Below are 26,664 nucleotides of genomic sequence, written 5' to 3' on the forward strand. Positions count from 1 at the left end.
TTACAGGCCACTAGGTGGTACAGGAAAAGTGTGCTGAACCTGAAGTCAAGAAGATCTAAGTTCAAATCTGCCCTCAGAAAATTTTAGCTGTGTGATCCTGGGCAAGTCATTTCTCTTTTCTCTGTTTCAGTTTCCTCATCTGTAAAATAGGGATAATAATAGTACCTACCTCACAGGGTTGTTGTGATCAAATGAGACAGTATTTAAAGGTTTACTTTATAAACCTTAAAGCACCACACAAATGTTAGTTATTAGTATTTATGTAAAGTGATGCTGAATGAAGAAAGCAGAATCAGAAACATATATGTATGTGTGTATTTGTACACACACACACTGATTTTAGTGACAAGAAAATTTTAAAAAGTTTACTGTAAAAAACAAAATAATATGAACAAATGCAGACAAATGAAAAAGACATTAGAAGAAGGAATAGAAGCAAACAGGATGTGTTTGTTGCGATTTTGTTAAAGCTAATGTACACATCCTTCCCAAATTTGTTTTACTGATTGCAACTGGGTATTCTTCTCATGAAAACTTTCCATGTGGTTCCTCTTACTTAAGGTGACCAATTTGTATTTATCTGAGTTGGCAAAGAAACAAAAACATAAAAGGAAATTTCTGGAAGAGATGGAGAAGAACTGAGTTGTATAGTGGGAAAAAGAATAGCCTGAGAATTAGCAGAATATGCAATTTAACAAACTATCAAAAATGGATTTATTCATTTTATATGTGATAGTTATGGTTCTGATCCTTGCTGTTTACTTTCTGTGTTACCTCAGAGGACTAGTATAATATCTATATATCTATATATGTATGTATGTATGTATGTATGTATGTACATATGCCTGTAGTTTCAACTGTAGGGGTTGGATTAGATGGTTTTTAAGGTTCCTTAAAGCTCTAATTCCTAAGATTTTATTTTTAAAAATATATATATCATTTGAATGTTTTTGTTGATTTTACTGGGTTGCCGAAAATAATTAAAAAAAAAAAGGGTGAGAGGAAAAAAATAGAAGAGGGAGATTTTTGTTCACTTTGTATGCCAGTGAAATATGGCTAGTGTCCTTATGACCCTGAAAGATAGAATTCAATTCTGATTATAGGAGTTTTGGATTCCTAGAGAGGAAGTTATTAGAAATTCAAAATAATGTATCTGAAGCATAAACAAAATATATCTGCAAATATAAGCAAATGAAATATTCCACTTCCCCTTCTCTCCTGCCCTTCTTTCCCCAATTCTACCTTGGCTGGAGTTTTGGGACTTGAGAACAAAGAGGGATAAAAGTTAGGCAAAAGTAGAAGTCTTCCCTTGGCCGCAGCACAATCATGGCATCAACTGGTTTCTGCCACATCTGCAGATTGAGAGATGACTTCTAAATGGATGAGCTGGAATGTGTGTGACTAGGTGTTTTTATCCAGTGTGTGCTGAAAGAAACAAGTTGGCCCTACTCCATCCCAACCTTACTTTCAGTTAATTCTTTTTTAAAAATTTATTGTGCCAAAGAATACATTTGCCAAATTTGATATTATTTCTCATGAATACTGGTGGTTGAACTTGTGCTTCTATTTCTGGGTATCCCTTTGTTTGTGGCAGGAGGGTGTAAGAAGGACCATGAAAGAGAAGGTCCTTTCCTAGCATACGGCTGGGAGCTCAACCCCAAGGCCCTTGTTAGAGAGTTTTGCTCTGTTACTGTGTCTATAAGCACAAGTCATTTTATAACCAGGCTTCTAAGTGCAGAATTACAATGAATGAAAATATATGAACAAGTCTCTTTTTCTGTGTTTCTGTCTCTGTCTTAATCCTAGAGTGGACTGGAGAGAAAATTCACAGTTGGGAAGAAGAGTTACCATATGAAAGATGTAGTATTAGAAGGATGTTTAGAGATTATATAGCACATTACAGATGAAGAGTCTGTGACCTGCTCTTCTGTTGTGTCCAACTCAGTGGTCCCATTTGTACCACCTAGCTGCCTTCTTGGAAGGGTCAAATAACTTAACCAAATTCACTTGTAAGGCCTAAGTGGAAGAGAAGAGATTGTCTCCCCAGTCCCTTTAGGTAGTATAGTCGATAGAGGGCTGGGCTACAAGTCAGGAAGACTTAACTTCATGAGTTCAAATCTGGCCTCATATACTTAATAGCTATGTGACCTTAGGCAAGTCACTTAATCCTGTTTGCCTTGATTTCCTCATCTGTAAAATAAGCTGGAGAAGAAAATGGCAAACCACTCCAGTATCTTTGCTAAGAACCGCTCCCATGACAGAAAAAAGGGGGTCACGAAGAGTCAGACACTACTGAACATACCTCTAACAACAATTTCAGTGCTTTTCTTCCTGAACCATTGGGCTACGAATTATTGCAGCTGTGTATTTGTTTAAGTAAGGCCTTCTGCCTAGAGCAGGGTTCTCAGAGAAAATGCTGTGGGATATGTTGGTTGAATTGTGAAAGATAAATGTATTTCTTGAGTTCCAATCAATTGAATAGCTGTTCTTTAAATAATTAGTCTCATGCATTGAAACCTGAGCAGAAATGTTGAGAGTGAATGTAATAATACCATCACTATGGACTTTAGGCTGGAACATGCTTGCTGTCCTTGATTTATCTGATAGGAAGCAAAGCCTAAACCAGACTTGTGGCTTCAGAGATAATGCCAGGCAGGTAATCAAGTACTGAAAAAAGGTCCTGGCCCTGTCTATTTGAATGAATTGTTTAATATCCTGGCCTGGCTTAAACATTTTGGTAATGTAAATGTTGTGTGTCCTTTCTTTATTGTAATGGAAAAACAAAAGAAAACAAAATGAATGAGGGCCTACTGAGAAAGTAATTTTATGGCAAATAAAAGTTGTTTTTTCAGGGTTGCAGCTCACTGAGTGTGCTTTGTGCAGATTTCTGCGAAGATAAGTAATTGCTAATGTCATCTATAAAATAGAATGGGAACATCTGAGGCCAGTTTCTCATCTCAGCCATGTTTTTCAAAAGATGCAAGTCATTGTCATGTCTTTTATTAGTCCCAAGGACGGTTGATTTCATTTAAGATGTTGTTTGTCTGCTGCAATCATCAACAGCTGATAACATCTCGCTCATTTTAAAAGCCATCCCCCAGTATTAATGTGCTCTGCACCATCCTGTTGAATATTTATATTTGATCAGAAGACATTGACATGCAGGTTTCTCTTTATCCTGTTGCCTGGAATGTGTTAAGAAGTTATTTTCTATACCTTTCATATAAGAATCTATCTGATTCTAATCATACCCTTTAATAAATTTCCTTGGTTCATTTGATTAATTTTTTTTATTGGAGTTCCTTCTTATGGAACTTGATAAAAAGAGTGGTGGATTTTTGATACAATCATCGCTCTGCTTATTATTAATGGCAAGTCATTTATCTCTCTTGGCCTCAGTTTCCTCACCTGTAAAATAAAATGATTAGATTAAGTGGATTGCAAAGTTTCCCTGTAGTTCCATATTTATAATTTTTTGTTCCTCTTATCAGATAGTCAACAATGAATGAATGGGAAAGTATTAGGTACTTACTATGTGCCAAGCACTGAGCTGTGCACTGGTGATACATATGAAATATAAGATACATAAGAACAATAATAGTGCCTGTTCTTAAGAAGTTCACGTTCCAGTGGGGTCCACGATATGAAAAATAACTAAATACAAGATCTATCAAAAGGATATGAAGATATTTGTAAATGACCAAATTTATTTAGCTCCAGAGGTCAAAACTTCCTGAAATAGGCAGAAATGGCAAAGAGGCATGCTTGCCCTAAGGAAGACTTTCTAATAATAAGAGGTAATTAAAACTAGAAGGTGTTGTCTCTATACTAGAGGTAGTGGGATTGCCCTTATTAGAGGTCTTCGTGTAGACTGTGGATGGCTGTTTGTTGGGTATGTGGTAATGGGGACTCTTTGAAGCATATGGATTCGACTAAATGCCTACTGAAGTCCCTTCTAATTCTAAAATTCTATGTTTCATTGACTACGTATGCATTAATCATGACTCAAAAGCATCATAAACAGTCTATGAAAGAGAGAGAAGAATAATGTGGGATAGTAGAAAAAGCAGAGACAGAAATTTAGAATATTTGGGTTCAGGTCCCAGCTCTGCCATTAGCTGGCTATATGACCTTGGGCAAGTCATATTATATTACTGAGCTCATTTCCCTTATTTACAAAATGAGGCTTGGACTGGATAATCTTTGAGGTTCCTTCTAGTTATGAAATTCTATGATTCTAGCATAGTTGCTTTGACACAGTGAAAGAATTTGGCATTTTTTTAAAGGAAAGTGAGAGAAACAGATACTGGTGTGGGGAAAAAAAGAGAACCTGGATTAAAATGTAGTCTGTTATTTGTTAAAGTAGAATCAGAATTCTGCTAAGTGATCAAATAGGTGACATTTCTCTTTGGTATTCCTCACATTCCCTTTCAGTGCCCTGCTCTCCCTTTCAATATCTTTTCTGTCCTATTACATCTCTTATAATTCACAAAATAAATCAATACATAAATCATTCACAGGATAAATTAATTTACACTAAGAATTTAATGACAAATTTCTTGAAAATATGTGCATTTTAAAAGAGAACTGTAGGGAAAGGGTGATGTTCAATACAAAGAAATGTCTCAAATGGTAGAATTTCATGCAAGGAACCACCTGCACGTGGAGGATACTTTTCAGGTGCATCTGAAATGATAACACATAGACTATGGCTACCTACTCCACTCCTGCGTGGGACTAGTTATTCATCAGGCCTTCATGCTTGCTGTCCTGTATTTCATGTTTTTTCTCGAAGCATGAATAACTTGGTGCACAGTTAGACCAGACTATGGAAAAATTCTTCCTGAACCATTTCTTATTTTCTAGAGAGCCACTCAGTGAGATAAGAAAAATGTATTACTAAGGCTCAGCCTATCAGAGGCCCCTTTGAGAATTCTGACTTATGATGTCACCAATAAAAGTGATATCCTTTTGCCTTTGAGATTCAGACTGTTTGTCTATAGAACAAATTCTCAGAAATCAAGATGCCGCTCTCCTCAATTTGCCAGTCTATTCTGACTCTTATGGAAGGTATCCCACCTGTTCCACCGCAAGGTGTACCAAGTGAGTAGATGATATTTTGCGGGGTTTCTTCATCTGTTACTTATTTTAATGTGCCTATCACAGGGCTTACAAGTCAGATAATTCCTACAATTGTAGGACTAGAAAAGGTCATAGAGACCACCTAATCCAACCTAATCATTTCATAAGGGGAAACTAAGTACAGAATTGATATAAAATGCCTGGATGTATACATTTAGTTATGAGTAGGCCTCTTGACTCCCATTCCAGTGTTACCCTTTATTGCACCACATGGTTTGATAATTAATTTTCGTTTCTAAGTTTCAGGTTTCACATTTGTAGAGACTTTTTTTTTTTAAACTTTTTAAGACCTTCAGTGAAAGAAAATCCACCATTTCTCCAAAAAGCCCATTCCACCTTTGGATAGTTCTAATTTTTATGAAGTTTTTCCCCCTTACATTAAGCCTAAATTTCCCTGTCATTGCCATGCATTCCTCCTAGTTCTTCCCTCTATGGCTAAGTAGAATAATTCTTAACCCTCCTCTCAGTAACAGACATTCCCTCTTCCTTCAATAAGAACTCCCAAATTGATATGGATCAAACAGTCTGAATATGTTACTCCCCTTATTCAAGACACTTCAGTGGCTCTCCACTGTCCCTAGGTGAAAATAAAAACTAGTCCTTTTGGCATTTAATTCTTTCTCAATCTGGCTCCAGTCTATCTTTTCAGGTTGATTACATTTACTGCTACTTTATATTCCAGTGAATCTATCCTACTGTTCTCTGATCATGAGATACCATCTCCTGTTTCCATCTTTTCTTAGGCTGTCCCTATTCTTGGAACACTCTCCCTTCTCTACCTCTTGCAAACCCTAGTTCTTTTGAGGCTCAGTTTGTGCCATGACCTATGTGAGATCTTTCCCAATTTTGTCATATTTAGTCCTTTCCCTCCTCCAATTGCTTTGTATGTATCTCATGTTTACTTCTTTGTGTACATGCCATTTCTCTCAGCAGAAGGTAAGCTCCTTGGGGACATTATATATACACATACATATATATGTATATATATGTGTGTGTGTGTGTATATATATATATATCTATATATATATATAGATATATATTTTCATTTGTATCCCTAGCAATGAGCTCAGTGCCTGACAACCTAGTAGAGGTTGAAAAAATACTTGTTGAATCGAAATTAATCAATTCTCCCATGGCATGATTTTGGGGCCCAAGATACCAAACCTCCAAATTGCCTCATTTATTTTTATGGATTTACTATATAATCATATGTGGACATGTTGTTTCACTAGATAGAATGTAAGCTCTGTAAGGGTATGAACTTTTTCATTTTTGTTTTTGTGTAGATGTGTGGCATGTAGTAGGGCTCTTAAATGTTTGATTGCTTGATGACTGACACTATACTTGTCACACTCTAGATGTTCTTCAATTTCTCAATGTCTTTTCCGGACTGTAGCTTTCTGGACTGAACATAATATCTCAGATGGGTCTGTCCATGGCAGAAAACTGTGGGATTTATTGCTTCCTTTATTTTGGACACTATCTATCTCTCAAGGCAGCCTAATTTTGAGTTAGCATTTTTTGAAAGTTATATCATACTATTGATTCGTGTTGAGCTTGAAGTTCATAAAATCCCTAGGATTTTTTCAGATGAACTCTTGTTTAATAATACCTTCTCTATATTATACCTATGATGCTGATTTGAAAAAAAACTGAAGTAGAAAATATTGCATTAATTATCCATGTTAAATTTCATTTAGGAACCATGGAAGTAGAGAGAAGAAAAATTCCATCATGTTAGATTCAGTTTAACATATACTGTAGTCTTTCAAGATCTTTTTGGATCCCAAGGATCAGCCAACATTTTAGTTAATCCTCCCAACCTTGAATCATTTTCATATTTACAAAGTCTGCTATTTATGCCTTTCATCCTAATCATGAGAAATTGTCAAATAGCTCGTATTTCAGCACACCTACCTGGGATACATTACTAGAGACTTTCTTCCAAGGTGATTTCAAAACATTATAGAATACTCATTGGGTCCAACTATTCACTGAATTCCTAATCCTCCTAACTGCAGTATTGTCTGGCCTACATTTCTTCATTTTGTCCAAAAGACTAGGGTAAGAAAATTTGTTGAATGTTTTGCTTGGAATTCCCTTCCTATCTACTAGTCTAGTAACCCTGTGAGAAAAAGAATTATATCTCTTCTCCAGTCCAATGAGTCCTTTTCCATTCTCCATGATCTTTGAGGTTCCTAATAGTGCCTCATTATTCTACTAGAGCTTTTGTTACCCTGTTATGAAATTTATCTGGACTTTAAATCCTTACGGGTAGCGAGATGCTCTCTTGTTAGCTCGCATCTTATCTTGGGTCTGAACTCCCTCTGGGCCATTCTTCTGGAAGTTCAAAGATCATTGTCCAAGGATTATTCTCTGAAACAGAGAAGCAGAAGCAATATGAAATAAGTTGTCCTAGTCTTTCTCTGGGGGGTCAGATATCATTATCCAATCCTCTCTTAGAATTGGTTCCATCTCTTCTCTGATCACCTTTTCCCCAGTATAGCTTACCCTTCCCTTCCCTTTTTTGGTGCACTTGACATTATTCATATCCTTAGCTTATTTTGAGGTTTAGGGCTTCAATGCTATTGCTATAAGGTCTGTATTCATCCTTTATTATTTTTTTTTCTTCGTACTGATCTACAGATAGGGCAGCTATGTGGTGTAGTGGATAGAGTATAGGGCCTGGAGTCAGAAAGACCTAAATTCAAATTTAGCCGCAGACACTTATTAGCTGTGTGACTCTGGGCAAGTTCCTTAGCCTTTGTTAGTTTCCTTGTCTGTAAAATGTGGATAATAATACCACCTACCTATTAGAGTTGTTGTCAGGATCAAATAAAAGAATAATTGTGAAGTGTTTAGCATAGTACCTGACACAAAGTATTATATAAATATTATCTATAATTATTATTATATAGATGTTTTTCCTCTGTATATATGTCCCTTTTGATAGAAACTGCTTCCTTTGTCTCTGTGTCAAAATTTTATATGTCTTCAGAATTTCAAGAGTTTCCTATAACTTATGGGCTGACTTTCCTTGTAGCATTTAAAGGCTATGAGAATTCTGCCTCCCTTCTCTCAGAACCCTTTGCAATTTGCTCTCTTTAACCTTTTATGCATATCATATATAGTATAATAGATTTAGAGGTGGAACGGGCCTTAAAAGTCATCTAGTCCGGTCTCCTTATTTATAGATGAGGAAACTCACTCAACCTCAGACTTCGTAGAGTTCCTCTTCTTGTTAATCAATCAGTCAAAAAAACATTTGTTGAGTATCTGTTGTATTTCAGGCTCTGGAGGATATGAAGACAAAAAGGTAATGCCCATCATGAATTCAAAGGTGGATTGGTCAGTTGTATCCATGTTTTTATTTTAGTAACCAAGGGTTAATTGATAAATGTTTAACAATTATCTCTTTGAGAAAAAAAATACTCATGACACTTTTAAAGCGTTGTTGGCACTTTCTTAAATCTGGACAATCAACAAAACAGTAAATCAAGCCCTGATTTGTAATTTGCTGATTTCCGTGGTGTAAATATGCACATTGAAAATTTAACAATCAGCACTTTAGATGGTTCAGATGGCTCCAGCACATTGTTGTGTGGTTTGTCCTTCGTTCTTCAAGAGGACCATGACATCAGGCAGATGGTGCCATGACTTGCAAGTCAATTGGATTTAAGTGAGGAAGGGCTTGGCAAAGTCACCAGCCTCACTTTCTCTTCTAGAGTCATCTGGGTCCAGTGGCCAGATATTGATCAGGATGACTGGAGATGGCCCAGGATTTAGTGGGAGAGCTTGGCATTTCTAAACTAAGGTCTTTCAGAGTTCTCACTTTGACTGAGGCAACCCCTATTCAGTGATTAGGGCTGTTTAAGAAGTGTCAATAACCATTCCTTTATTGTTGTTCAATGGAAATTAACTGTGAATATGGAAAGTGAATTCTCTCAAATATCTAGATGGTGACTCCAACTATTCTTAAGTACTTCTAGAACAGGAGATAAAATAATCTCTCACAGCAAATATTCTATTTGATATGTGTAAAATTAAAAACATAAGTATGAAAAATTTCTGAATGTTGTATTCTATCTATGCCATGAGATGTATTAGATAAAGTCCTTTGCCAAATGAGCTCTTGCGTGTTCTAGTTTAAAATTTATTTTTATCATTACTAAGGAAATTTACTTTGGATATAATTTGAAAATATTGTGTTTTACCCACACAACCACAGCTGTCAACAACAGAGATTGGTCAGACTAGTTGGGCTTTAACTAAACACCTTGGATTATAAGGACAACTATAAGAAAATCACAATAAAATTATTTTTCAGCCAGGAGTCTCTCTCACTCACAGTAGCTGAGCTAGGAAAAATCAGATTAATTTGGAATTGGGTTGTTCAGTAATGCATCACTCCCATTTTCAACATTTATCAATGGACCTCAAAATATAGGAATGTTTTAAAAATGAGAAAAAACCCTCCAACAACTTAAAACTCAGACTTATATTAGGACCCCATGAAGATCAGGGGTACATTTTTCCTAACTTCTCTTCAGAAACCTTTCTTGATGTCTTTTTTCTGAACTTCTCTTTGGAGATGTGCCCTGGTTGCTCAATAGCTATGTTTTTGTGCTAAGTCCATTAAAACCAACAGCTTTCTTTCCATCTCCCAGGTAGGTATAGCCCCATAAAAATCTGGGCAAGAGAACCCAGCAAACTCTGACTGGAGTCAGCGCTGAAACAATGATCACCAATAAATCTTGAATAAACAAGTTGAGCTCCAATATGACTAAGCCTGATTTCTAAAAAAGAGAAGCATGGGAAGGAGCTAAGGTGTAGCCAACAGAAGTAAGAAGGATGTTTCTAAGAGATAAGGAAAACAAAACAGCATAAATATCCTTGTCTGTTTAGAGCAGGGAATTGCCTTGATAGCTTGTTTGTCTTCTAAACATTAAAACCGAAACAAAACAAAACAGAGCACAGTCCTTTCCTCCACTTGAAATACTTAGGCATTTTACATTTTAAGTGGTAGAGATCCCTAGGGCTTTTTGCAAGATGTCATTTTGGGTGGCTCTATTGTTTTCTGTGATGAGAGAGGGGAACAGCTGAACACATCATACCTCTCCAAAGGCCCAGCTAGTGCTGCCTCATTACCCATATACTTCATGCTCAGAGGCATTCCAAGTAGTTAAGCAGCTGTGCCAATTTACGGCTTAAAAACTTGTCTTCTAATCCTTTAAGTTCTGTCCTCTGGTGGCCGCCCTTCCCCTTCCCCTTCCCCCAAAATCTTTGCAGCCTGGCAGGTCCCGGACAAAGCATTTTTTTTCCTTGTGTGGTACGAAATAACACCTCCCTTTTGCTCTGGAAGTGAAGTGGTTAAAACCCCACACAGTCTGAGGTCCACCTGGGTGAAATAGCACCTGAATCAGGTATACACATGCCTCACTGGCTGCTGCTAGCTGATTCCCAGCCTAGGGTGGGCTTAGGCAGATGAAGAAGGGCTTTTTTTCCTCTCTCTTTTCTTTGGAGACTGTAGGAAGTTGCACCTAGAACTTTAGGAACTGAGTGGTGGAAACCACTTTCACATCTCTGTGGTTCAGGTAGTAATCTTTCATTGGTTTTCATTAATATTTCCAAATACGAAGAGGTGCCTGCTCTACCTGAGGTACATTTTGTATTTGAGACCCAGAACAGAAACATAAAGGAGGTAACGTTAGATCTGTAGTTTCTTGTTGCTTGATTAGACTTATTCTTCAAGGATAACTCAAATCTGGCTGTGTTGTACATTCTGACCATTGGTTGCCTGGGGAAGAAGGGAGAATGCTAACGATCTTCCACGGATGATACAGAGTTCAGAGTCATTACTAGATGCACTATGGTGGTTCTCAATTGTCAGAGAGGCCGAGGGACACAGGCATGAAGGCAGGAACCCTATTATACAGGGAAGTAGAATACAGATAAATCCCTTGTTCCTGTATTTCGATTTTGTTGTCTCTGGGCCCAGGCCTGGTTCATGTTTGCAAAAGGGAAAAAATGTTTTCTAAGTTCTAATACTTTGAAGATTCATAGAATAGTAGTAAGAGCTCTGGGTTTGTCATCAGAAGGCCTCAGTTCAAATCCTGGTTCTGGTTCTTATCATCTGCACGACTTTGGGCAAGTTGTATCACTCAGTTCACCTGTAAAATTGGCGGGGGGGGGGGGGGGGGGGGGGGGGGGGAGGGGCTTCGGAATGAGCTGGAATTTTCTAATGTTATCCAGCTCTAGGTCCTGTGACTGCTAAGAATATTCCTTTTTTTTCTCCAGGGATTTTGTTCCTCGAAAAGTCTTCTGTTTTTTAGTGGTGTAAGGAGTTGCAAATATGAAATATGTCAGCAGTTGGCTTGGTGAGAATGGGAATACAGGACCATGTCAGTTTAATGAACCATTGAATAACCTGAATGTGTGTGTGTGTGTGTGTGTGTGTGTGTGTGTGTGTGTGTGTGTGTTTGGGGGGAGGTATGGAGGAAATAAAAATGAGTAAACGAGATAAGAAACCAAAAACGGATAATAAAAGGCAAAGAAGCTAAGTGAAATAAATCAAACAATAAAAATTCAAAACCAAACAGAGGAAAAAGAGAAAAGAAGGTCATATTTGGGAGATATATTTTCGGAAAAGGTTCACTCTACTCCATAATTCTTCAAAACTCATGTCTACAGGTTTTTTTTCCAGGCCTCTGGGTTGTTATTTCTTTGCACTAGGAGCCTTTAATTCTTTATAGATCTGTCTCTAAGGGGTCATGAGCTAATTTAGACGAGGAGAAGAAGTTATAAGGGCTGAGATAATTTGATTTTTGACCTTTTGACATATGAGGTAACACAATCATCATAAAGTTTAGAGGTCATATAGTTTACTTCTCTACTGGTGATTCTTAAAACCTTTTTTGGTTTCAAGATCCTCTGATTGAGGACTCCCCAAAGAACTTTTGTTTATGTGGATTCTATCTATGAATATTTTACTGTGTTAGAAATGAAAACATCTTAGTATTATGAAAGCAGTTTTTACCTTATGGACCCCCTGAAAGGGTCTTGGGGAGCCCCAGGAGTCCTTGGACCATACTTTGAGAAACACTGCTCTATCACATTTGGGAATCCTCTTTACAAAATTCCTAAGTGGCCTTTGCTCAGAGGCCTCCTTATGAGATGGCCCATTCACAGCTCTAATTATTAGGAAATTCTTTCCTCTATTGAGTGAAAACCTGCTTCTCTGGTTCTACTTCTGTCTTCTGAATATAGTAACTGATATTCACGTAGAACTTTTAAAGGTTCACAAATTATGTTGTCTAAACCATAGATTTAAAGTTGAGATGGACCTTAGAGGTCATTTAGTCTAACATCCTCATTTTAGAGACGAATAACAGGAAGAAAGAGGTTAAGTGCCTTGCTGTAGACCAGGGGTGGAAAACCTGCTGCCTTGAGGCCATGTGTGACCTTTAGGTCCTCAAGTGTGGCCCTTTGACTGAATCCAAACTTCACAGAACAATTCTCCTTAATGAAAGGATTTGTTCCGTAAAACTTGGAGTCAGTCAAAAGGCTAGACAAAAGGCCACAGGATCCCCACCCCTGCCTAGGCCATATAGTTAATAAGTATAAGATAAATGATCTGAATCCAAGTCTTTCTGACTGTATCCAGAATTCTTTCCCCTGTACTATTTTCTACCTCCCCTGATTTAAGCTTTGTTATATTCCAATGGGGTATGTATTATGATACTCATTTTACAGATACGCGAACAGGCTCACAGAGGATGGCTTGCTCATGATAACACAACTCATGTCAGAAGGGGGACTATGTCTGCCTCCAGTCCAGCACTCCATTGCCTCTCTAAAGAAACATATTAAGCATACTACTTAATCTGATGATTTCCATGTTCCCTTCCTGTTCTGAATTTTTTATTCCATGCTCTCCTTCAGACCAATCATCCAAATATTTGAAGATGGCTCTTTTGCCTTGTTTGATCCAGGTTAAATATTCCCAGTTCCTTCAACTATTCCTCATATAATAATAAATCCTTTTGCCGTTTAAGTTAGTCTCCACTGGACTCACTCAATGATATAATTGACATACTTAAAATGTAGCATCAAAGCATTATTGGGCACTATACTTCTATTAATATGGCCTATGGTTTTGTTAACTTTGGGGCCAGCCATTTCCCTGTGTGGTTTTATCCTATTTGCCTGCAAATAAAACACAAGCCTTTTTCACATAAACTGGCAGAACAAGTGTACTCCATCCTGTTCATGTTGATATTTTATTTTTGGAATCTAAATGCAAGATTATAGATCCTTATTCAATTTTTTTAAGCCCATATGACTCCCCCCTTCCCTCCACCGCCAACCCCTAAAAGATCTTTTTGGATGATAATTGTCAGCAAATGAATTAGCTTGGCTTTCCAGGCAATCATTTTCCTTTCTAATGGTTGTTGGTGTTCAGTCGTATCCAGCTCTTTGTGACTTCATGTGAGGTTTTCTGGGCAAAGATACCAGAGTGATTTGCCATTTCCCTCTCCAGCTCATTTTGCAGATGAGGAAATTGAGGAAAACAGGGTTAAGTGACTTGCCCGGGGTCACTAAGTGTCTAAGACCAGATTTGAATTCAGGGAGATGAGTTTTCCTGACTTCAGATCTGGCACTCTATCCACTGTGCTATCTAGCTGCTCTAATGCTTACCAACCTACTGTTCAGTGATTCATTCTAGGTCTTTGTTTTCTATAAACATCAATCTTTTTTTTTTTTTTTTTGGTGAGGCAATTGGGGTTAAGTGACCTGTCTGAGGTCGAATTTGAACCTAGGCCCTCCTGATTCCAGGGCCAGTGCTCTATCCCCCATAAACATCAATCTTAATGATAGGTCTTCTTCACCATTTTGAAAATTGGGATATTTGCCTACATCTTGTCCTCTGGAGCACCTCTTTATTCTCTGTGATTCCTTAAAATCACCAAGAATCATACAACCTGGAATTTGTGTGATGATTTGTGTCATATATAATTTTAATAAGTATGCTAGCTATGAATTCATCCAAATCATTAGAGAAAATGTTGACCAAGAAAGTGCCAAGGACAAAACTGCCATGCATTGCTAGAAGCTTCCTTCATGGTGGACATTGAACAACTAATATGTATACATTTATTCAACCAGTTAAATCTACCCACTTTTATGATGACTAGTTGACACTTTTCCGTAATTTCTAGATAATGCCGTGTGACACATTATTGAGTAGGGAGATTGGATTTCATAGATACAGAAATAGACCTCTACCAAGGTACCAGTGAAACTTCCCTGGAACTTATAATCTTAGAATGCTTTATGAGAGCTCTGAGAAATTGTGACTTGCCCAGGGGATGAGACAATTTGCTAAAATACATATTGCATTTTCAATTCTACAAATGACCAGAGAGTCACAGAGGTTTTAAAATCAATTTTAACTCCAAAAATACCAGAGCTCACACAGATTAAAAGCAAAAAACTTTCTTTATTCCAATGGGGGAGAGAAATTAGACACACTATCCTCTAGTAGGAGACCCAAGGCAGTGGGGCTAAACCTTAATTTATATATTTGTGGCTAGACAAAACAAAACGAAACAAAACAAAAAACCAAGCAGTGTAGTATAGCAACAGTGGTGAGGCACAACAGCAACAGTGAGGCAAGGTTGTCTAGTGACAAAAAGTGCATTCATAGCAGGGCTTCATGTCTGGGCCTGTTGGTGCTTGTCCAAGCTCAGGGATCATCACTTCCATGTTTTGGTTGCAGTAGTGTTTATTCAGAGGGTGAGTGCTGTTATGCCAAGCTCTGGGCTTGCTGGGCCTTAGCTCTGGAAAACAGGGTGTCTAAAAAGAGCAAGGTGGTCTTGGATCCTGACAATGTTAAATGTATACAGCTAGTATAGCTCAGAGGGAGGATTTTAGATCAGGTACTCCTGGTTTTAAGGCCAGCTCTTTATCTAGTGTGACAAACTACCTCTTAATCAAATTCTTTGCTAAAATACAAGTTTACTTTTTCTTTTGCATTCCTTTGATCTGGTAAGTTTGGTAACCTTGCCAAAAAGGAAAGGGAGTCACTTTGACATGACTCAATTTTATTGAATTGGTGCCAGGGCTAGTTATCATCACTTTTCTTCCTAATGCTTACAAACCTACTATTCAGTGACTCATTCTAGATCTTTGTTCTGGATAGACATCAAGCTTACCAACGTAAAGATTGTAGCCTCGGTCTTCTTCACCATTTTGAAAATTGGGCTATTTGCCGACCTGCAGTTTTCTGGGGCACCTTTTTATTCTCCATGATTCTTTAAAATCACTGAGAGTCATGCAACCTGCAATTTGCAACATGAAACCTACAATAACACCTGCAAATTCCTTCAATATGAGGGTACTGAATTCATTTAAAGTAGCTAGGGGCTGTCTTACTATTTCCAGTTTCAATTGTCTCTTAAGAGTATCTGTTCCGCTTTTTCCAGTGTGAAGTTATGATATAATAAACATTTATTATGTGCCTACTTATTAAGTACTACATGCCAGGCACTGTGCTAAGTGCTAGGGATACAAATAATAAGAAGAAAGACAGGCCCTATCCTCACTGAGCTTACAACCTAACAGGGGAAGATGATACACAAAAGGAAGCTAAAAATTGGGGTAGGGGGAGTGCCACAGGGAACCTGTGCAAGGGGGTATGACGAAGATGATGGTTGAGTTAAAACCAAGCAGAGCGGCTGGTGGCAAATGAAGAGATGTTGGGATCTTAAGCCCCTTACAGAGCAAGGGCATGGGGAAAGTTTTTTGTACCAGGCAGAAGCCACTGAGGGTACTGTTGAGATGTGAGTAGTAAGCTGAAGCAATCTCCATGAGGATAAATTTCCTGATGATGAGTTTATCCTGGGCAGGGTATGATGAAGAGGAGATGGAGCTAAAGCCAAGCAGAGCAGCTGTTGACAAATGAAGCTCACTGTAATAGCCCTGCAGCAATAGCAACTCACTTTTTTTTTTTTAACAATGCTTTAAAATTTACAAAGCACATTGTACTTGACAGAAAAAAAAGTTAGTTCTACTTCTTTCTCTCTCAGCTGCTGATATTATGTGATCTTTCCCTAAGCAGTGAACCTACCCTTTGTTGTTATTCTTGTCCTGAATGTGGATTACAAAGTCCTTCTTCGTGAAGGAAGAGGAATTAAGGTAACTTTGCTTGATCTCCAAGGACAGAAGGAGGAGCAGTGAAGAAAGCTACAGAGAAATAGGATAAAAAGAAAGACTTCCTGACAATTTGAGCTGTCCACAAGAAAAATAAGAGGCTATCTCATGAAGTAGTGGCTTCTTCCTCACTACTTTAAGCAGAGGCTGGATAATTATCTGTAGAGATATTGTAAAAGCCATTTCTTTATGGATCAGACTTGGATGGCCTGAGTTTCTTTCTGATTCAGAAATTCTATGATTCCTAGAACAAGAAAAAAAGAAGGGACTCTTTTTGTAGATGACACATTTATATTCCATTTCCTTTTATTGATAACTTTCTAACCATGATGCTCTTTTTGCCCTACAGAGTCTTTTATGTTCTTTGCATGGTTAGTGTTAAGAATTAGCATATCTTGATCAAATCGCTTCATAAAGGAATGAATCCTGGGCTCTTGTAGAGGCTTATAAACAGGAAATATTTTAATCTAATTGCAATGCAAATCATTTATCTCCACTAGAGGTCACACTTTACTCTATTAACATTGCGTGGCAGACGACTAAATAAAGCCCAATGGGTGAATGGGAGTACCTTTAAGAGAATTTTGCTGAACAGGTTTATAATGAATAATAATGTCAAAACCTTGATTTTTTTTTTCTTATACCTCCAAAGATAGTTTTTACAGGGTCCAGATAAGTCATTGGGGGGTGGAGTGGGTTTCTTTCTGTAGCCACTTTTCTTCATTTCAATCCTGCCAATGTGGAGCTAAGAGAAGAGGCAGAATGATACTGACTGCTCCCCAATATACAAATTGCTTCACTGTCACATTTTTGGTAACTAATACAATTGTATTTTTGCTTCCATGCTTTTAAACTATATCTATTTTTTTTTCTTTCATAGTCAGTCTCAAGGTTGCAATTGAATAGATATCAGGTTCTGTTGAGGAATTTAAATCACTTTACCCTCCAAAATCTTTTACTAGCTGTCATCTTGTTACTACTAAACAAAACAGTGCATACTATTCCTTCTATATGCAGAGGAAATTAATATACCACACAAGTATAACAAACTGGCCCATTTGGGGGCATGGATTAACTCACAATATAATAATTCACAAATAAGCACTTATGTACAACACTGATCGATTTGGCTTTGGGTACTGGGTTTTAGTTTCTGCAGCCACTAAACATTTAGGCAGCCTTATCTCAGCTTTGTAATGACCATCATTGCCAAGTGCTGGCTTATTCTAGTAATTACTCTCCAGTCACTCCATCACAATGACAAACTACTTCTTCCTTTAGCCCAGCTCCAACTGAAGGGAATAAAGGAAGACATTCTTTAAGAGAACAAACTAAGAAGAAATGGGCTTTGATTAAACAGAAAGAAATCTTACTGGGGTCAGGAGGTTAAAAGGTCATGGGACTGTAGCCCTGGAGCTAGAAGCAATCTTAGAGACTTTTAAAGAGAGAGGAAATCCTGAATCATTGGGCTTTAGCTAGAAGGAACCTTAGAAATCTAGTCCAGTACTCTCTTTTAAAAAATGGGGAAACAAAGGCCTAGAGAGATTTTGTGACTAACTCAAGGCCATACAAGTGATCCTGGGCACTGGGATGCTAGGATTTAGACCCAGGGTTTTAAAAAAATTATCATTATAATCCAAACTGTTTCCTCAAACCATTCTTCTCACCAAACTTTCCACCAAACTATTCTAGTAGTAAACAGATACTAAAAAAAGATGGAATTAGTGATTAGATTTTGGATTTTTGAACTGTGGCATGATCCAGAAATCTCTTTGCCAAGTAGAGGGTACATCTAATAAGAGCCAGCAAGACTATATTGCTTAAGAGACTTGAGGACCTGCTCAAAAAGGTTTTAAACTGAAAATAGAGGTAGTGGAGGGATGAGGGAAGATTCAATTCGATTTGCATTTGTTAAACATTTACAAGGGGCCAGGCACTGGGCAAGACACTGGGGACACAGAGACAAAAAAATCAAATGACATTAAATTGAAATCAAAGAGCATATGTTCACCTGGGGGAATATGTAATTAAAAAATAATAAAATATAGAAAACAAATGCAAAGTATTTTATTTGATGGGGGAGAGTGAGATAATAACTGGGTTAAACAGGATAGGATTTGTGTAGGAGATGGGCACTTGAACTGAACCTTGACGTAAGCTGGAATTACATGAGGTGGAATTGAGGAAGGGGTAAATTTTACGTGTGAGGCACAGTTTGTGCAAAGGCATAGAATTCAGAGATAGAATGTTGTGCATAGGATTGTCTAGAATACAGATTTTATAAGGGGGGAATAATGTGACCTGAGCCCAAAAAACTAGCTTGGAGCCATGTCTTCTTTAAAAAAAAAACCATTTATTTTTAGTTTTCAACATTCACTTCCATAAGATTTTGAGTTTTAAATTTTCTCCCCTTCTTTCCCCTCTCCCCCTCCCAAGATGGTGTGCAATCTGGTATAGGCTCTACATATACATTCATATTAAACATATTTTCACATTAGTTAAGTTGTAAAGAAGTATTAGAACCAATGGGAGGAACCATGAGAAAGAAGAAACAAAACAAAACAACAACAAAAAGAGCAAATATTCTGCTTCAATCTGCATTCAGACTCCACATTTCTTTCTCTGGATGTGAATAGCATTTTCCATCATGCATCTTTGGGAGTTGTCTTAGATACTTGAATTGTTGAGAAGAGCTAAGTCTATCAAAGTCAGTCATCACACAATGTGACTGTTACTGGGTACAATGGTTTTCCTGATTCTGCTCACTTCACTCAGCATCGGTTCACATAAGTCTTTCCAGCTTTTGCTGAAGTCCACCTGCTCATCATTTCTTACAGCGTAATAGTATTCCATTACATTCATATACCACAACTTTTTCAGCCATTTCCCAATTGATGAGTATTCCCGCAATATCCAATTCTTGGCCACCACAAAAAGAGCTGCTCTAAATATTTTTGTACATGTGGGTTCATTTCCCATTTTTATGATCTCTTTGGGCTACAGACCTAGAAGTGGTATTGCTGTGTCAAAGGGTATGCACAGTTTTCTAGCCCTTTGGGCATAGTGCTAAATTGCTCTCCAGAATGGTTGGATCGGTTTACAATGGAACTATGTCTTGAAGGGCTTTAGCACATGCTAAATGGAAGATTTTGTATTTTATCCAAGAGGCAAGAAGGAGCCATTAGAGCTTCTTGAGGAGGGGATTGGCATAATCATATCTCTGCTTTAGGAAAATCAATTTGACATATTTTAGGAAGAACATTTACAAACTTGATTTCTATTCCTGGAGAAATTCTAGAATGTATTATTAAAAGGATGGCTTGGGAGAATTTAGAAAGGGAATCAGTGATCAATAAGAAACAGCATGTGTTCCCCAATTACAAATCATGTTACACTAACCTCATCTTCTTTCTTGACTAGATTATTAGACCAGTAGCTCAGAGAAGTGTTGTAGATATAATAAAAATTAGAACTGACATTTATACTTTGCTTTAAAATGTGCAAAGTAGTATACATACATTATTTCATTTGAGATTTTAGCAAAGCATTTGATAAGGTCTTTTGTGCTATCCCTGTTGACAAAATGATAAAGTGTGGAGTAGATGACATGCCACAATTAGACGAATTCAGAAATTTTTGATGATGATGCCTAAAGACTAGGTGTCAATAGGCTGATGTCAACTTGAAGGAAGCCTGTGAATAGAGTACCCAAAGGATCTTTCTTTAGCAAGGTGCTACTGAATGTTTTAATTTTTTAAATAAACAACATGTTTATTGAATTTGTGGAAGACATAAAGCTGGTAGGAATAGGTGGTTTGTGAATGTCTGCTAGTATGTAAAATGATCCTACGAGTCCTATTTTCCTGATTTCTTGCTATCTTCAACCTCATCAAATGATGGCAGCTCATGAATGCACTAAATTATAAATGATAGTTTTTTTCCCTTTTTAAAGCCACACGGCCAGCAAGAAAGAGAGTACATGCATGATTTTCATTTTGTGAATAAGGAAACAGACTCAAGGTGGTTAAGACACTTGCAGATGGTCACATTGGCTCTAATGGCAAACCTGGAACTTGAATTCAGATCTTCCAATTCTGAGGCTAGCTATCTTCTCCTTCTACACTATGCTGTCTCTTTGGCATCTTCAGCTGTAGCCCAGCCAAATCACTGAGACATCCAACTTGGCTCCTGCCCCTACTCCTTTTCGGTGCTCAGTTACAGTGGGTTATTGTTCTTTTCTAATTCTCCAAGTCTAAGAAGTCAGTAAGTTAAGTGATTATGGAATCTATGGAATCAGGTCACCATGCAATGCTATATTGCAGAAAAATTATCACAGTAAAAGTATTGTTGGTACCTGTATTAATTATCAACTTGATCATTTCTAGGATTAGTCCATGTGGAACCAAAGAATCTGACAGCTTTGCTTTCATACACTACTTGCTTTGTATAGGTAAAAGGTGACTTAATTAGAATCAGTCTTTTAAAATGTATTAAATTTAAATCATTATGTGTATAGTAATCGGTTTTCATTATAAATTTTTATATATTCCAATTTCATATTTAGAAAGTGGCATCTGTCATTGCAGATTAATTTTTAGACCACTAAGGATTCATATAAAGTCAAATTTCATCCTTCAGAAACCTGAATTTAAAACAGTATTAATTTGGGTTTGTCAACTTCTAATGCTTTATTATTAGAATCCAGTCATTGAGTAAACTTCTAAAAGTTTTAGAAATGCATAATGGACTAATTCATTATCCCTTCTTTGGAGCAAGGAAAAGTAGCACATATGGCAATATTTAGTGCCAGGCACTGTGCCAAGCCCTGAAGATACAAGAAAGGCAAAAACACAGTCCCTGTCCTCAAAGAGCTCACATTCTAAAGGGTGAGACAATATGCAAAAAATAATTGCGTGTACAAGATTTATACAATATAATTTGAAAATGACCTCAGAGGGGAGGCACTAACAGATAGAAGGGCACTGGGAAGACTCCTGTAGGTGAGATTTGAGAATCTAGGAGAGGGGGTGAAGAGAGGGAGCATTCCAGGCACAGGGGACAGCCAGCACAAAGATGATGAAGTGTCAGGAGACGGAGTGTTGTGTGGGGTAGCAAGGGAGCCATTGTCACAAGATTATAGAGTATGAGGATGGGAATAAATGACTTTATTCAGTAGCCTTTTAGTAAGTTCTTTTTATGTATTGAATCTTGAACTACAGACTAGAGGAAATACAAAGATAAAACAAGACAATCTCTACCATCAGAGTGCATACGGTCTAATGACACATTAAAATATGTATACAGATACCTATTCATTTCTGTCTTTGTATCTGTAATGTCTCATATAATGTCTTGCATATACTAGGTATTTAATAAATGACCGTTTAATTGGACTGAATTGGAATTGCAATACAAAATATCATTCAAAGTAAAAAGGAAGGAAAATACTCGCTAATTGGGAGGAATCATGGAAACCTTTGTATAAATGGCATCTGAGTTGAACATTGAAATGGCTTCATTTTTGTCTTTGTATCATCAACACCTAGTTAAATCAAGTCAACAAGCATTGATTAAATACCTATTATGAGCCAAACATTGTGCAAAGCTCTGGGGATACAAAGAAAGGCAAAAACAGGCCCTGCCCTCCAGGAGCTTACAGTCTATGAGGGAGACAACATGCATACACATATGTGCAAACAAGACAGATATAAGGTAAATTAGGGACAGTCTCAGAGGGAAAGCACTATGATTAAGGAGGATGGGAAAAGCTTCTTGCAGAAGGTGGGATTTTAGCCAAGACTTGAAGGAAGCTGGTGACTCCAAGCACAACCCTTAGCATAGTCCCTGGCTCATAGTAGGTCGGTGCTTAAGAGATGCTTATTGATTTTTTAATTGATAAGTATTTCAGCAGGTGGAGATAGAATAAAGAGGACAGTTTTAAGTATATAAAACTTAAAAGTTTTGTGTTAGCCAGCAAAAAAAAAAAGAAAAGAAAAGAAAAAAAAAGAAATGCTTGGGAATTAGGAGACATAGGATCTAGTCTAAACTTGACCATGAAACTTTGGATAAGGTCACTTAATGTTATCTGCTGTTTGAATTTTTCATCTCCTGTTTCTATTCATGATAGGAGTAGTGAATGTGAAGTCCTTTTGAGCTTTTCAGAACAAAGTACCTCATAAATCCTGATATAGATCCAGATCACCAAAGGGACAGCCTAGAATATTATACTATACCTGTGGTAGGTATAAACAAACTTCTAGATGTTAACAAATGAATCTACTTAACTATTCACACTGTTCCTTTATTCAGTTAAGACGTTTTCAGCCACAATTTAGCACAGTTTAGAGAAAGGAAAAGAACAGCATATAAGAACAAGGAACTTTCCTCTTGATCAGAGCACCTACAAGGAATTGCTCTATATGGGTCTTTTTCCTGTCTTGTGGATTATATAAAACCTGATTATGACTTGTGATCATACTCTCTATATGACTATGTGTGTAGTGTCTAGGCACTTTTTTTTTCTTTCAAAGAAATTTCAGAGGAGTGTAGCTATATTCAGGGCTAGTGCTTACACTGAAGGTATATAATGTAAAGTCAGTAGGGTACTACTACGGATTAAGCTTGTCAGTGAAATTCTGTGGGAACAGAATATGGAAATCCTCATTGGGGTGCTGTTCAGTGAGCAGTGGAAGTGCTCTGGGATGTACCAACCCAGCTGAGAATCTGTGTGCTATCAAGGATTTCCAGGTCCTAATTTTACCCTGTGAGGGGTGTGTGTGTGTGTGTGTATGTGTTGGATATCTAGATGTGGTATACTATGTTGTATATCCTAAAGAGTGCAGGTAAGAAGGAGTATTTCCAGGCCACAGGAGTGACTGATAGTGGCCATGTTAGTGTAAGTTGACATCCAGCCTAGCAATTACCTAAAGGAACATTTCATAGGTGTTTTCTGTCTCCTTAACAGTAACATGATATGAAGTGTCTATTAGAGTTGCCTTCTCTAATGTTATGAGAATTGAGTGGGCACTGAAAAAGGGAGAATTGTGAAGGAAAATGTTAGATGTTTCTTAAGTACTGACTTGCGGGACCTTTGTGGTGAACCACAGATAATAGGTTGTTTGGTTTTTTTTTTCCTGTAACACACAGACCACCATTGAACTGAACTGCTTTACTCTGGCACGGTTGCAAGTATCATATAACTCAGAAAATGCTTATAAATTCATGCCTTCTCTTCTCTCTTGTGTTCTATCTATCCACTGCTCTTGGAGTTAGGAAGATCTGAGTTCAAATCTTTTTTCAGACACTTACCAGCTGGGAGAATTGCTTAACCTCTTAGCCTAAGTTTCTTCTTTAAAATGGGAGGTTTGATTTGATGGTCTCTAAATCACAGGATCCTGTGATTCTATGATGAGGGTCCTGGTTTGAACATGGAAATAGAATACTTCACTTCGATACTTAGACTGAAAATTGATTTTGCAACCAGGCTCAATCAAATTATTAGGGTTTTTGTAACTATATTTGGAGAGTTCTCAAGCTGTCTCTAGCAGCTGAGCTTCTGGCAAGATTTGAATTACTACTTGAAATAGAACTAATTCAAATTAGAATTTGAATTAAATGTCTTACAGGGAACTTAGTGACCCACCAAGACTAGATCAGTTGTCTTTGGACTCTAGAAGGAGGAATCCTCAGTTGATAGGATGTTCTTTGAATCCTCAAAGCTGGAGTCCAGCCATCAGTCCAGATTCTAAAGGTGAAGGATGAGGGTTCTCAAATGCTTGGTTGGCATGTCAGTGATCTTATGCTAACGTATGGGGCACTTGTTTCAGCATTTTATTTTAGTGGGATAAAAAATGTCCAGGCAAGTGTTTTCTCAAAGTTGCCAAAAGTCAGAATCTCAGATTGGGAAGGCAATCTTGAAAGATCATCCAGTTAACCCTGTACCTGAACAAGCTAAATGTAATTGTAGCTGTTAGCATTTATGTAGCATTGTAAAGTTGGTGAAGTACTTCATATATATATATATATATATATATATATATAGTATTATTTTATCATCAAAATTGCCATTTGAAGTAGGTGCTATTATTATCCCCATTTTAAAATTTGAGGAAATTGAGACTGAGAATAAGTGACTTGCCTCAGATCTCACTGCTAAAAAGGGCCTGAAGGCAGGATTCAAACTTAGATCTTCATTACTTCAAATCTCCCACTTTATCCACTACACCATCTGGCTGCTCCAAATCACTGGATGATATACTTGTCAAGTGGCCATCCATTCTGGACTTGAAAACGTGTAGTAACTAGAATCCATGGACCAGATTTCAGGTGGTTGGTGAAATTCTATGGGGAAAATATGACATCTTTAGTTTCATTCACTCTAATTTAGAATTTCCTCCAATAACTTAAAAAAAAATTAATCAGAGAAGGGTTTTACTGGAATTGATTTTATCAGACTGCCAAAGGGGTTAATAAACTTCCAAGAGAGTAGAAACTCACTGCCTCCTAAATAGCTCATTCCACTTTTAAATGGTATCCTGATATCAAGCCGAAATATAGGACCTACACGTAGAATGAATTCTATTCAGTTTAGCATAGTGGAATGGAAGGAAGGTAGGAAGAAAAGAAGGAAATAAACATTTCTTAAATGTCTACTATGTGCCAGGCACTGTGCTAAATACTTTACATATATTATCTCATTTAATCATCACAACAACACTGAGGGGTAGGACCAGCACTCATTCTAGGACCAGCACTCAAACCACTATACTACTAATTGCCTGGGGTTAACTAGCAGTTAGTTGTGACCCTGATCACATAATTTCATTTCTCTGGGCCTTGATTTTCTCTTCTATAAGAGGAGGAGGTTGGATTAGATGATCTCTAAGGTTACTTCTAGCTGCATCATTCTATGTCCTATATTCCTTTCTGGTGCTAAAATCTTCTAATTCAGTTGAATGTTCATTACTTGCCAGAACTGTCCTATACTATATGGATGATTCTGAAGAAGCTTATGAGCTGATACTTCAGTTGAGTGGAAATTATATGGATAAATACATGGGAGGAACAAAGCAGTTGTTGCTAAATGATTTTTATCATAAAAGATTTTTTTATGTAAGCATTCCCATACATGCATACTTACATGTTTATAAATTATATATAGAAATAAAAAATAAGGTAGACAAAATAATATTTAGTGCTAGAGTCAGTAGCTTTTTTTCAGCAACCCTAAAACTACACATGGACATCACCAGATGGTCAATGTTGAAATCAGATTGATTATATACTTTACAGACAACAGTAGAGAAGTTCTATACAGGCAGTTAAATCAAGACTTGAAGCTGACTGTGGCTTAGATCATGAGCTTATTGCGGAATTCAGACTCAAGTTGAAGAAAGTAGAGAAAACCATCAGACCATATAGGTATAACATAAACAACATCCCTGTTGAATATGAAGTGGAAGTGATGAACAGATGCGATGGATTAGATCTGGTAGATAGAGTGCCTTTGGACAGAAGCTTGCAATATTGTATGGGAGGCAACAACAAAGAATATCTCAAAGGAAAAGCAGGGCAAGAAAGTAAAATAGCTGTCTGATGAGATTTTACAAAGAATTGAAAAAAAGAAGACAAGCAAAAGGCAAAGATGAAAGGGAAAGCTACACCCAAATGAATGTAGAATTCCAAAGTATAGCAAGGAGAGATGAGAAGGTTTTCTTAAATAAGCTGTGCAAAGAAATAGAAGAAAACAATAGAATGAGAAAGACCAGAGATCTCTTAAAAATTAGAGATACCAAAGGAATATTTCATGCAAAAGTCAGCATGATAAAAGACAAAAATGGCAAGGACTTAACAGAACAGATAAATTGAGAAGAGGTGGCAAGAATATACAAAAGAACTATACGAGAAAGATTTTGACCTCACCAATAATCGTGATGGTGTGGTTACTGATCTAGAGCTAGACATTCTAGAGAATGAATGCAAGTGGGCCATTGCCAACTATAAAACTAGTAGAGGTGAGGGAATTCCAGTTGAGTTATGTAAAAGCCTAAAATATGATACTATAAATGTACTACACTCAATATGCCAGGAAATTTGGAAAATTCAACAGTGGCCACTGGATTAGAAAAGATCAATTTATGTCCCAATTCTAAAGAAGGGTAATTCTAAAGAATGTTCAAATTATTGGACAATTGTGCTCATTTTACATACCACCAAGGTTATGGTTAAGATTCTGCAAGCTAGGCTTCCACAATTTATAAACTGAGAATTATAGAAGAGCAGGCTGGTTTTTAAAGAGGCAGAGGAACTAGA

The 26,664-nt window shown here is 37.2% G+C and overlaps 1 protein-coding gene across 1 annotated transcript in view; it reads left to right on the plus strand.

The window, feature by feature from the left end:
• The first annotated feature begins 5,024 nt into the window (after positions 1 to 5,024).
• Positions 5,025 to 26,664, plus strand: part of CNBD1 (cyclic nucleotide binding domain containing 1) — a 519,625-nt gene continuing 497,985 nt past the window's right edge. Inside the window, exon 1 of the mRNA XM_027870893.1 lies at positions 5,025 to 5,103. Within this exon, the coding sequence (XP_027726694.1) occupies positions 5,025 to 5,103 (79 nt within the window). The remainder of the gene's footprint in view (positions 5,104 to 26,664) is intronic.

The sequence above is a fragment of the Vombatus ursinus genome, unplaced genomic scaffold (assembly GCF_900497805.2).
Source record: "Vombatus ursinus unplaced genomic scaffold, bare-nosed wombat genome assembly UNPS02000577.1, whole genome shotgun sequence".
Taxonomy (NCBI): Eukaryota; Metazoa; Chordata; class Mammalia; order Diprotodontia; family Vombatidae; genus Vombatus; species Vombatus ursinus.